Below are 12,532 nucleotides of genomic sequence, written 5' to 3' on the forward strand. Positions count from 1 at the left end.
CTGGGAAAGTCACTGAACTTGGCCTTACTTCATGCGGTATGAGGATTAATTATGTTACACAGGGCTGGCAGAGAGCAGTCCCCTCTAAATTGTACCGGTTAATTTTATTATTGTTAACCACTTGTAAGAGAAATGCAAAGAAAGCTGAGTTACCATTTTTAATTTAACATACATGCTAAGATCCAAAAGTTTAACAACTGTAAAACAGGTATTTTCATACAAGATGGGTATGAGAATAAACTGGTATAGTTGACATGGGGGATAATTTGACAATTTCTATCAAAATTTAAAAACACATAACTCCTTTAATCCATCAATCTCATTTATATAAATTACCCTATAAGTTTTTTAGTACATGTAGGATAATGATATAATATGTAAAAATATAAGGATATTCAAAAGACTAGAGAGAGCATTTGAGATCTTGCTTCCAGCATATGTCATCACCTTGGCTCAAATAAACTCATTAAAAAAAAAAAAAGACTAGAAACAACTTAAGTGTCCTTCCATAACAGCAACAATAACAAAGCAGTTTAACATAGTGGTTTGAAGCAGAGCTTCTCAAGCTTTAAGAGATCACATTTAATAGATCAGTGAAGCACATGGATCACTAGGGATTTTGTTAAAATGCAGATTTCTACTGTAGGTCTGGAGTGGGGCCTAAGATTATGCATTTCTAATAGGATCTCAGGTGACGTCAATGCTGCTGGTCTAAAAGCCACATCTGAGTAGTAAGGTTTTAGAATATAGGTTCTATAAGTAGACTGCCTAGCTTCAAATCCTCCCTCCATTTACTAACACTGTGACTTTGGCAAGTTGGTAACCTTTCTATGCCCTGGTTTCTTCATTTGTAAAATGGCAGTAATGATGGTATCTAAGCCACAGAGTTGCTGTAAAAATGAGTCAAGTGTTTAAAATGAGTCAATTGCTGGCACCTTCTTAAGCATTCAGTAAAGGTTACTGCTGCTACCATCACTATTATGGCTACTATTGTACTATTTGAATATTGTTATCTTGTATCAAAATATTAATGTTCAGCCCTATCCGGTTTGGCTCAGTGGATAGAGCGTCGGCCTGTGGACTCAAGGGTCCCAGGTTCGATTCCGGTCAAGGGCATGTACCTTGGTTGCGGGCACATACCCGGTGGGGAATGTGCAGGAGGCAGCTGATTGATGTTTCTCTCTCATCGATGTTTCTAACTCTCTATCCCTCTCCCTTCCTCTCTGTAAAAACATCAATTAAAAAAAAAAAATTAATGTTCAAAAAGAAAAACGGAAAAAATTTTCCATCTAGACAGCTCACAAAGAAATACTGACAGTGAGACTCTGCTAACAACTAAAGAAACATGACTTTAAGAGGCCTTCCTGTACTTAACAAAAACAAAGAAAACTGATAAAACTCAGTACTGTTAGGAATGGCAAAAATCTGGTTGATATGCACATTTTTATTAGCAGCATAAATTTGTTCTGCCTTTCTGAAGAACAATCCTGCAATATGTAGTAAGTGTCATAAAAACCATCCATGTCCTCTGACTCACTAGTATTTTATACACACCTAAAAAAATTCAGATGAGAAAATAAGCAACTTGTAAAGCAATGTTTACAGAAGCATTCTATTCAGTAACAGAAGAACTGAAAACAATTCCAATTCCAATTAAGAGGGAACTGTATATTCTGATGGAGGATGGAGGAAATGAAACTATAATATGTCAAAAGTTAGCATATATTGTTCTGAGCAGCCAGCTTTAAAATTTTCTAGCTTGCTAGATACAATTTAATCATTTGTTGAAGTAGACCCTACTTCCAAGACATATGTGATTCTTAAATGGAAGAAATTAGATGGCAAATAATCAAATTTTAATAGAATAGAAAACCAAATGTCAACTACCAAATAAATATATATAAAGGGACAGCTATTCTATCATGGGCTATATCCCTCAAATGACATAGACATGCTGTTACCATGATTCTGGGCCCTGGAGGGTCTTTTGAAGCACTCTGGAAGGAGATTTAAATGCCTTTCTGAAAATAATTTATACGGAAAAGATCTAGTAAAAAGGGCTGATAAAAATAAATCTCAAACTATCAACTCAGGAATTACGATCATAAAAGAGAGTAATTACATAAAAAAGGCAACCTTAAAAAAATTCTAAATTTAGAAAAAGCTAAAATTAATTTATTAAATAAGAGTTTAGTTAAAACAAAAGAATTTGTGATGAAGTCAAATGAATGTCAAGTTGAGGTTTCCCTTGAATTAGGTTGATGATCCCAATATTCAAACCACTTTTTCAAAGCCTATTCCATGACTAACTGCTAATTAAGAGGCAACATCCCTAATGAGCTTTTAGCTACTTTTTTTGTCAACTAAATATATTTTAAGGCAAAATGAGTTTATTCCACATGAAAAAATTAAACATAAACTACCTAAAAGCATATCAATATGATATATGTATTTATAACTACTATGCTAACATACCTTTGCTGAAATTGCTAATGTGCAGGCAACTCCCAATTCTCCACCTCCAACCACAGTAATTTTCTTTACTGTTTTATTCTCATGATTTGCCCAATTCTTTGAATTTATGTCTGAGACACCTAGAAAGAAAAGTGAACGATCATGACAATTTAAAAATAATATCAAAAATCTTCTTAGCATCTTTCAAAAAAATACACCAAGCTTCAATAACTTAGGACAGAAAGCATGGTGCTAGCCCGTAATAGGCACTCAAAAATACCTGTCAAACAAATGGTATACTAGAAAGGTAGGAATCTCTTATTAAATATTCCACTAAATAAAGACAACGCTTTTAAAAAGAAAATATCTTTCCAAACATTTAAAAAATATTAAATAAAACAAAAAAACAGGATTTCCATAATTCTGGAAAATGCTCTGGTTTAAAATGCAAAATATATTTAACACCTTACAAAATTTTGCAAGCATGGGTATTTTACTTTATACTCAGTAAGAATCAGATTTTCTGGTCCAATATATTCAAACTAGAGGCCCAATGCATGAAGATTCGTGCAATAATGGGCCTTCCTTCCCCTAGCTGCTGGCACCGCCTTCGCTCTGGCTGGAGCCGCCTTTCCGCTTTCCCACGCTGCCCAGAGGCCCGGAGTGGCTGGGGCGGTGCAGAACGCTTGCATCCTGCCCCCAGCCATTCGGCGCCTGTGTATGCAAATTAACCCTCCATCTTTGTTTGGGTTAATTTGCATACTCACTCCTGACTGGCTGGTGGGTGTCGCGAAGGTACGGTCAATTTGCATCTTTCTCTTTTATTAGTGTAGATGAGGCAAAAAAACACATAAAAATATAATGGAGCCGAAACCGGTTTGGCTCAGTGGATAGAGCATCGGCCTGCAGACTGAAGGGTCCCAGGTTCGATTCCGGTCAAGGGCATGTACCTTGGTTGCGGGCACATCCCCAGTGGGAGGTGTGCAGGAGGCAGCTGATCGATGTTTCTCTCTCATCGATGTTTATACCTCTCTATCCCTCTCCCTTTCTCTCTGTAAAATATCAATAAAATATATTTAAAAATATATATATAATGGAAAAGTTTTGGGATCATTAATACAGGGTCAGCAAAGATAGGTTTATAGTTTTGAGTATGTGAAACACAGAGTTTTCCCTGTAATATTTATTTGTATTCTTTCTATTGTTATTGTTATTATTATTACTTTGTATCCATATTTATGATGTATCTTTTAGGTAATAATGTCTGGTAATTTAACCTACTTTTGCCCAGCCTTGTATATACAAGTGGTTTTATACAAAATACAAACTATTTTATTTGTCAGTATAAGGATAATCTTTTTATATATTTTTTAACACTCTTCACCCAAGGATATGTTTTTATTGATTTTGAGAGAGAGAGAGAGAGAAACATCAATAAAAACCATGACCATTCAGTTTACAGGACGACATGCCAACCAACTGATCCACACTGGCCAGGGCTAATCTTTTATATTTTAAGAAAGCATATTCATTAAAACTGTATAGTTAGGTAATTGGAACTATAGTAGGTAATACCCTATGATATATGTTCAGGAATTTTTGATTCAACACAGACATGTGTGTGTATATATGCATGTGTGTATATATGTATATATGCATGTACTTATTTATAAAAATAAAGTAGCAGAGAGCAAAGGCTATCAGTGAGAAATTATAAACTTATAACTCTCTGAATAATAAAAATACAAACCTTCAGTGATTTTTGCAATATAGGCTAGCAAGTCCACCTGCCGTGCCTCATCAGATGATGATAGAGAATACAGGGGAAGTTCCTCTTGAAACTTGGCAATCATTTCTTTAATTAATCCTACGACGACAGATTTAGGCTGCAGAATATACACAAAGGGAAGAGTTATGCAAAAATTTTGCTAACGAGTACTTCCTTGTTAATCTATACATTGTTATAGTTAGCCAAAACAAAGTATTGTATTATGCTCTCATTTTTGAATACTACCATAGAAATTATACCTTCAACTGTTTCATTACTTTTACCTTCAATTGTTTCAATACTTTTAACTGAAAAATGAAGGGAGAAATGCTAAATCCACATCTCCAAAATATAGGGTATAACATGGATGTGCTTATGAGCAGAGTATGTTTGGGAACAGTCTGTCTTTTTTTAACTTTTTACTTTGAAACAATTGCAAACAAAGAAAAATTGTAAAAATAGTAAAAGAATTTCCATGTACTCTTCACCCAGATCACTAAAATTGTATCACATTTGCTTTCTTAGTCTCTTTCTTTCTATTTTTCTGAACCAATTGAGAGTAAACTGCAGATATGATACATCTTCATCCCTAAATACTCAGAAACAGAGTAAAGAAATAAAATGGAGTCAGTGTAAGTCAAACTGCTAAATCACTAAAATCAAGTAAGTTGAAGCATGAGGAAATGATTCTATTCTTGTTTTAATGAGCCTGGAAACCTAAACTTTTGAACTTTCCAGTCCTGTGTCAAAGCCTGGATATACAGCAAAGCTCCAGATAACTCTCTCATTACCCTCTAAAGGACTAAGGAAAGAATGTCACGTATCCAGATAAAATTTAAATGCTCAGTTAAAACAAAGCACATAATAGATTATCTGATTTAATATACTAAAAGTCAAAAACAGGCAAAACTACAAATAAATACGTATATTACATAAGACTCTTTAATAGTGAGGGATTAGGAAATAATGCCCAATACTTGCTAGTAACTTTACATGTGCTTTATCAAGTAGTAAACAACTATAAAAAGACTAGAGGCCCAGTGCACGAAATTCATGCACTGGGGGCATGTAGGGGGTTCCCTCAGCCTGGCCTGTGCCCTCTCGCAGTCCAGGAGCCCTGGGGAGATGTCTGATTGACAGCTTAGGCCTGCTCTCCATGGGGAGCAGCAGGCCTAAGCTGGCAGTTGGGCATCCTTAGCGCCTTGCGGAGGCGGGAGAGGCTCCCGCCACCGCTGCTGCATTCGCCAGCCGTGAGCCCAGCTCAGGGCTCTGGCTGAGCAGTGCTCCCCATGTGGGAGCACACTGACCACCACGGGGCAGCTCCTGCGTTGAGCGTCTGCCCCCTGGTGGTCAGTGCACGTCATAGCGACTGGTCATTCCGCTGTTTGGTTGATTTGCATATTGGCCTTTTATTATATAGGAGGATAGGGAGCAAACAACAGTTGGCTCTTAGATTCAAAGAGAGCAGCTTCAGGTAGGCTGCTGTCATCAGGCCGGGCTGTCATCAGGGTTCTGGGACTCGGGTATCCCTGGGAGCTCAATTTCAAATTACTTTTAATGACCATATGAAGAATATCATTGAAAGAAAATTCAGTAACTTATTTACTTTTATTCACTAAAATCAAAGATAAATATTCAGAAAAATAAGAACTTTTCAAAGAAAATCCAAATTGATCTTACATGGCTCCAGTTTTGGAGGTAGGGCAAGTATATTCTGCCTTGAGCATCCACATGTTTTCCAACTGAGATTCCCATATTTGCAGTTGGCTTTAAGAAGCAAATGGGGGGAGCAAAAGGGTGAGAATCCAAAATCCACAAACGAATTGGTATGTTATATGTATTACCTATTTGAGACAAAATAAACATACTTCAAACAATAAGGCATGCACACTATGTATGGTATAGCTAGGTGGCATTTTAAGATGTGTAGTCAAGTTTATATATAAAGGACTTATGTAAATTGAGGCCTATTTTTCCCATTTCATCTACATTAACATTGGAAATATATTCCCATTAAATCACCAGCATAATATTTGAGAAAATTCAATTAAGACATCCAACTCAATTCAATAAATATATAAAGGATCTACTGTGTCAGGAGTTTGAGATACACAATCTTCTCTATGTAACCTTCTTCACTCTACCTGAGCAGAGCTATAGTACCTATCTTGACTGGTAGTGGACACATATTTTTATACTTCTGCACTGAAGTTATTTGCTTACAGTTCTGTTTCTCATTTTACTCTATAAACTTTTTCCTAAGAGAGGATTATGTATTATTCATTTCTATAACCCCTGCACTAAAGACAGTGCCTTATGTACTGGCTGCTCAATGCAAGTTTCTTATGTAATTAAGAATGACTGAGTTAATAAATAAATGAATGAGTAAAGATGAATTTGATACTGGTCCTCAAGTTGCTCACTGATTGCAGGTACTAGAACATACCAGCTAGTTTTGATATATAGAACTTAGAGCTGAAAATAACCTTAATAGTCACCTTGTCCAGTGGTTCTTAAATTTTAGTGTACTGAGAAAGGAAGCTGCACGTTATGTTCTTCCAATTGTAATCATGTATGTCATGCCTACCAAGAGCCAAAATCTGACTGCCTTGGTTGTCAGGAAGCCCAAAGTGAAACCTAAGTAAGTATGAAAATAAAACTTCAACTAGAAATCTCATCAATTACCTTGGCTGTTTTATTGTATCTCCTGATATTTATTCCTGCTTTCATAGCCTTATTGCATATGTCTTTCACTGTACTTAAGAACATGGATGCTCAGAAGCAAGAATGCATAGGTTTCACTCATTACTAGCTGCATGATTTTAGGCAACTTAACTTCTCTGTGTCTCAATTCCTTCTTCTATAAAATGTGAATAATAATAGCTCCTACATCACAGGGTTATTGTGAGGATAAAATTAGTTAATGTATGTAAAATGCTTATGACAGTATATGATATGGTAAATACCATGACGGGTTGGCAGGGTTTGCATTTTGAAATAGGCCCATTATAAGTAAAAATATTTTCTTTTCCACTGCAACCTTTTCTTACTAAGGAAAGCCTCCTTCCACTGAAAGTTACTTTTTTCATCTTGCTTACTGCTCCCCTAAGCACAATGGTAGCCAGAGGTGTCTGCAAATTAGAAACACTTAAGGAACTTCAAAACATACCAATATCCAGGCCACTCTCCTAAAGTTTCTGACTCAATGGAATGGGGACTGGATGTCATTTTTAAAAAGATTCCCATGTAATTCTCATGTTCAGCTAGGACTGAAAATTAGTACATTATAGAAATGTCCTAATACCTGGTCCACTATTTCATAATAGCAGTTCTCAGAACCATACTCCTCTTCTGCTTTTGTCTAACTATTAACAAAATGTTTTTATTGAGGTTTGTCACCACAATAAGTCTAGTTACCATCTGTCACCATATATAGTGCCTAAGTATTTACAATACAGGTATAGAGAGAAGTAGCTATTGGTCTGTAGATAACTCTGTGATTATAAAGTCATGTGATCATAGCACCACAAAGTAACCATTTATATGGGCCTATTTGATAATGAGAAAGATAATACATTCTGACCTTCTGATCAGCAAGAAATAACTAGTGTGCATCACACTGAGTTAATATAATTCCAGTCAAAAGCAAAGAGGAAAAAAGGTACTTCCAATGAAAAGGTATTGCAGGTACCATTACTACCTTGAAAGACCCAGGCAGCATAAGAATCTATGACATAACTCGATGGCAGGAGAGTCAGAGTGCCAATGAGGGGCATCTTACCAATAGCAGTAAGATAACTTTTATGCCCTCCTGTTACGTCCCACATTGTCCTAGAAACTAAAATGCTACTAAGCAATGATTTATTTAAATTCACAAGCTCCTCCATTAATATGCAAATACCTTGAAATTATTGGGATGGGTAAGAATTGTGAACTCAATCAATCAATCAATCAATCGTTGGGGTGGATAGGAATTCTTTATCTCTCTTTCTAACATCTAACCGTTAAGAAATGCAGAACAGGTCTGAATATTATGGCACTAAACAAATTTAAGTTCTTACTGAACTGCTCATTTAGAAAATTCCCACAATTTCTCAACATCCACACTTACCCTGATACATCACAGGAATAGTACCAGTGAAATTCAGCAAGTCTTTCTGGGAACTATCTTTGAAAACTGAAAGGGGAAAAAAAAAAGCCTCAAAATGTGCAATCAGAAGTAGAAGAGGAATTAAAGTCGACTCAATGTCAGGTAACGCACATACACATGTACAGAAACACATAATTTCTAAATACCATTATCTAGGAATCAGTAAAAATGTTGACAAAAGAAAATTACTACATTTTTTTTTTTCTTAGAAATCAGAACAGGTAGGTGAGTAAACACAGGACTTTGATACTGAAATCCCAAGTTTTAGGCCCACCTTCCCCACTTAGAAGCATGTGACTTTTGGTTACTTTAATCTCTTTGACCTTCAGTTTGATCATCCATAAAATAAAGATAACAAGACTGCATCACAAAGTTGTTATAAGGGTCTAATGATATAATGTAAAAAGAAGTAAAGGATTATAAAATGTGAGGACATCTATACTAATAAAAGGGTAATATGCTAATTAGACCAAACATCTTCCAGACGTCCTTTCGGACAAAGCCACGGTGGCAGGGGCCAAGGCAGAGGTGGTTATGGGCGATCAGGCTGGCAGGGGGGAGCAGTTAGGCGGCAACCAGGCCCGCAGGGGGGAGCACTTAGGGGGCGATCAGGCTGGCAGGGGGGAGCAGTTAGGGGGTGATCAGGCCAGCAGGGGGGAGCAGTTTAGGGGCAATCAGGCCAGCAGGGGAGCAGTTAGGGAGTGATCAGGCCAGCAGGGGGGGCAATTAGGGGCAATTAGGCCGGCAGGGGAGGGCAGTTAGGAGTGATCAGGCCTGCAGGGGAGGACAGTTAGGGGGCGATCGGCCAGCAGGCAGAGGCGGTTAGGGGCAATCAGGCAGGCAAGCAGTTAGGAGCCAGCAGTCCTAGATTGTGAGAGGGATGTCCTGCGGGATCGGGCCTAAACTGTCAGTCGGACATCCCCCGAGGGGTACTGGATTGGAGAGGGTGCAGGCTGAGCTGAGGGACACCTCCCTCCGTGCAAAAATTTTATGCACCAGGCCTCTAGTTGTTAAATAATTGTCACATGTAACAAAGCAGTTACAATCACTTTCAGAAATCAGGTTATAAGTTTTAGAATAAGAAAAAAAAGTGTTAGCTTTATTTTTGAAAGTGACCTTTTAGAAAGATCAGTAATTATTTTCTTTGGTTTCTCTAATTACATTATTCTCAACCTTTATTCAATCTTCACATCCCTGAAATTTCATCAATAACTAGGACACACTGATGGAGAATGAATGCCCTAATCTCTGAACTGAATACAGAAAAGACTACCTTTGGCTTCAAACTATCATACTGCCTTGGAATGTAGTCCTTTTAGTGCCTCAGTAACTATACTATTTAGGCAGTGGAAGAAAAAATTCCAAGTAGATTTGATGATTTACTAGAAAGGGAAATGAGGAAACCAAGCTGACAAAAACTGGAGGCCAAGAGTGTACTAAGTACAAATGTTTACCTTGACCTATATAAATGAAAGGTAACAATGGGTGAAGAGAACACTCCATAGCAAAAATTAAATTGGAAAGAGGTGTGGAAAAGGAACTGTTACTCAGGGATACAGGATAACCTCGAAATGTGGTAGAAAAACTATCGGTGTAAATATTTATTGTCCGATCAAATTATTCAAAAAGCCAAAATAAAAGTGATTAAGATGCTTGACTATCATTGTCTTCAACAATAAAATATATATTGATAACTTAACTCCTATAGCTTAAGGGTCTAATGGCACCATAGCTCACTTTCTCTAGACAGGGGACATGAGAATTAAGAAATAACTGGTATAGTAACTCTATATAATAAAGAAACATAATATAAAAGGACAAGAAGTATTCAAGCAGAGGGCAAGACGAACATGGGTACAAACTCAACTCCATCTCTAACTAGCTGTAATCGTGAGCAATTTATTTAAACTCTCTGAGCCTTGGTTTCTTTATCTGAAAAATGAAGAAGATAATGCTTACCTCATAGCTTTGGTTCTAAAAAAAAGATAGATCAGAAAACATAGATAAAACATTTGGAAGTACATCTGGCATTTAATAAGTAGCAGCTGTTGCATCTCTTACCCCAGGCATGTATACAACACCAAATAACTAGGTGCCAATTAAAAGAGGCTAGTCACAGATGGGCCTGAATCTAATAATGTCTTCCACATATAAAATTAGCTATTCCTAAGAAACACTTCAATAACTCCTCAAAGTTTCTAATATATAAATCTGAATTAGATACATTTTCTTAACCCAAACTAATACAAATATAAAACATACCAATATAGAATAAAGAAGTTTTTCAAAACTGTGTGTTTTGACTAATTCATGGGTCCTGAAATTAATTTAGTGAGTCTCAATCAGTACTTGTTTTTAAATGGAATGGAATAAATAGAAGAAAAAATGCCAGAGAGTCCATAATATTTTAGTTATGTGTATATGGGTTCATGATATGAAATGTATTTCCAAGTGCAGGCTATGGTCAGAAATTTTTGAAAGATAGTAAATCAAAATCTTTCTTAGGTAGCCAGACTCTCTGTATTAAGTGAACAAGATAACTAAAACTTCAGCCATGTATGTGGTAGGCAGAATAATGACCTCCAAATATATTCAATACCCTAATCCTGGAACCTCTAAATATGCTAACCTTACTTGGCAAATAGACGTTTTAGATGTAATTAAGGACTTGAGGTGGGAAATTATCCCATACTATTGGAATAGACCTAATCGGATCACACGGGTCCTTAAAAGTAGAGGACCTTTCCTAGCTGTGGGTAGAGGGAGATCGGAGTACAGAGGATGGTGAGAGAGATGCAACATTGCTAGCTTTGAAGACGGAGGAAGGAGACCTGGAGCCAAAGAATGAAGATGACTTTAAGAAACTGAAAAAGGCAAGGAAATAGATTCTCTCCGAGAGCCTCCAAAAGGAACTGAGAACTGCCAACATTTTTAGTCCACACTTCTCATCTACAGTGATCTGTGCTGCACTTCTGGCCTACAGAATTATAAGATAGTAAATATGTGTTGTTTTAAGTCATTAAATTTGTGCTAATTTGTATAACAGCAATAGAAAATTAGTATTAAGTTAAATTTCCTCAGAAATCACAGGTCACAAAGTGTAGTTCAAAATCAGGGGATAAAAGAGAGAATTATAATTTTATAGCTCACTAGGAACAAATAATTAATAGTTTACATAATGTAGCAAAAACTAGACAATACAACTCTTACCATAGGTGTCCATGGAATATCTGAAATGTGGGAAAAACATATTTACATTCTTTAGTTCTTCCACAGTTAGATCCCTGAACTTGTACTGAAAAGAGAAAAATAAGCATGGGATAAGAATAAATCTATAGACAACAGAACAATTACAATCAACATTTAACTGAACACTTACTGTGTACGAGGCTCTGAGTTTTACAAACATGAATAGTATTTGATTTACAAACATGAATTGTAATAACAACCCTATAAAGATGAAAACGAAAGCTAGAGAATACAAATAACCTGCTGAGTTAGTAAATTAAGTAGGGAAGCCAGAGATGAAACCTAGGACCCGGGCCTTTAATCACTAAATCAAACTGCCTCCAAATACCCCCTGAAGGCTTAAGAAGTAGGGCAGATGTATCTATCACTCCTGTCACCACTGTTCAAGATCCACTCTTATTCTTGAATACCTCATTCATTCACTTGACACACCTTGAATTTCCCTTCCAACCCTCCTGGCACTGCATCTTGGGTTTCAAAGGGAGAACAGGAAAAAAAAGCATGCATGGGTTTGCAGTCAGGCTGAGTGAACTGTCTCCTCATTCATCCAGATGCACTCCCAGAAACATGACATCGGTTGCCCTGTGGGCAAAATCATTTAATTTCTTTGAATTTTTCTTATTTGCAAAGAGAAATAATACCTACCTTGTAGACTTGTGCTGAGGATTAAATAAAAGAAAAAAAAGTATGTTAAGAATCTATTACCATTTTAAAAATGATTTTGAGAAAACATTTACAACAATCCAAATGTCTATCAATTGATGGATAAAATGTAATATGTCCATAACATGGAATATTCAGTCATAACAATAAAGAACTGCTACAGCCTGGCAGGCGTGGCTCAGTGGTTGAGCAATGACCTGCGGAACCACCAGCTCACAGTTTGATTCCTGGCCAGAGCATATGCCAGG

The 12,532-nt window shown here is 36.7% G+C and overlaps 1 protein-coding gene across 10 annotated transcripts in view; it reads right to left on the reverse strand.

The window, feature by feature from the left end:
- UEVLD (UEV and lactate/malate dehyrogenase domains) overlaps positions 1-12,532 on the reverse strand; it is a 35,345-nt gene that overhangs the window by 21,757 nt on the left and 1,056 nt on the right. For 3 of the 10 annotated variants that reach the window (XR_013959104.1, XM_080642579.1, XM_080642578.1), the window contains exons 2-6: positions 11,583-11,667; positions 8,334-8,399; positions 5,903-6,066; positions 4,205-4,340; positions 2,476-2,594 (exon numbers count right to left, since the gene is read on the reverse strand). Coding sequence is in view for 9 of the 10 variants with exons in the window: in XM_080642579.1 (XP_080498705.1) it covers positions 2,476-2,594; positions 4,205-4,340; positions 5,903-6,066; positions 8,334-8,399; positions 11,583-11,667 (570 nt within the window). In the remaining variant the exon portion in view is untranslated. Of the gene's footprint in view, positions 1-2,475; positions 2,595-4,204; positions 4,341-5,902; positions 6,067-8,333; positions 8,400-10,331; positions 10,347-11,582; positions 11,668-12,053; positions 12,189-12,266; positions 12,281-12,532 lie in introns of those variants that run through there. The other 7 variants (XM_080642577.1, XM_080642581.1, XM_080642580.1 and 4 more) reach the window with 6 other exon arrangements.

This window comes from Plecotus auritus (genome assembly GCF_963455305.1).
Source record: "Plecotus auritus genome assembly, chromosome: 9".
Taxonomy (NCBI): Eukaryota; Metazoa; Chordata; class Mammalia; order Chiroptera; family Vespertilionidae; genus Plecotus; species Plecotus auritus.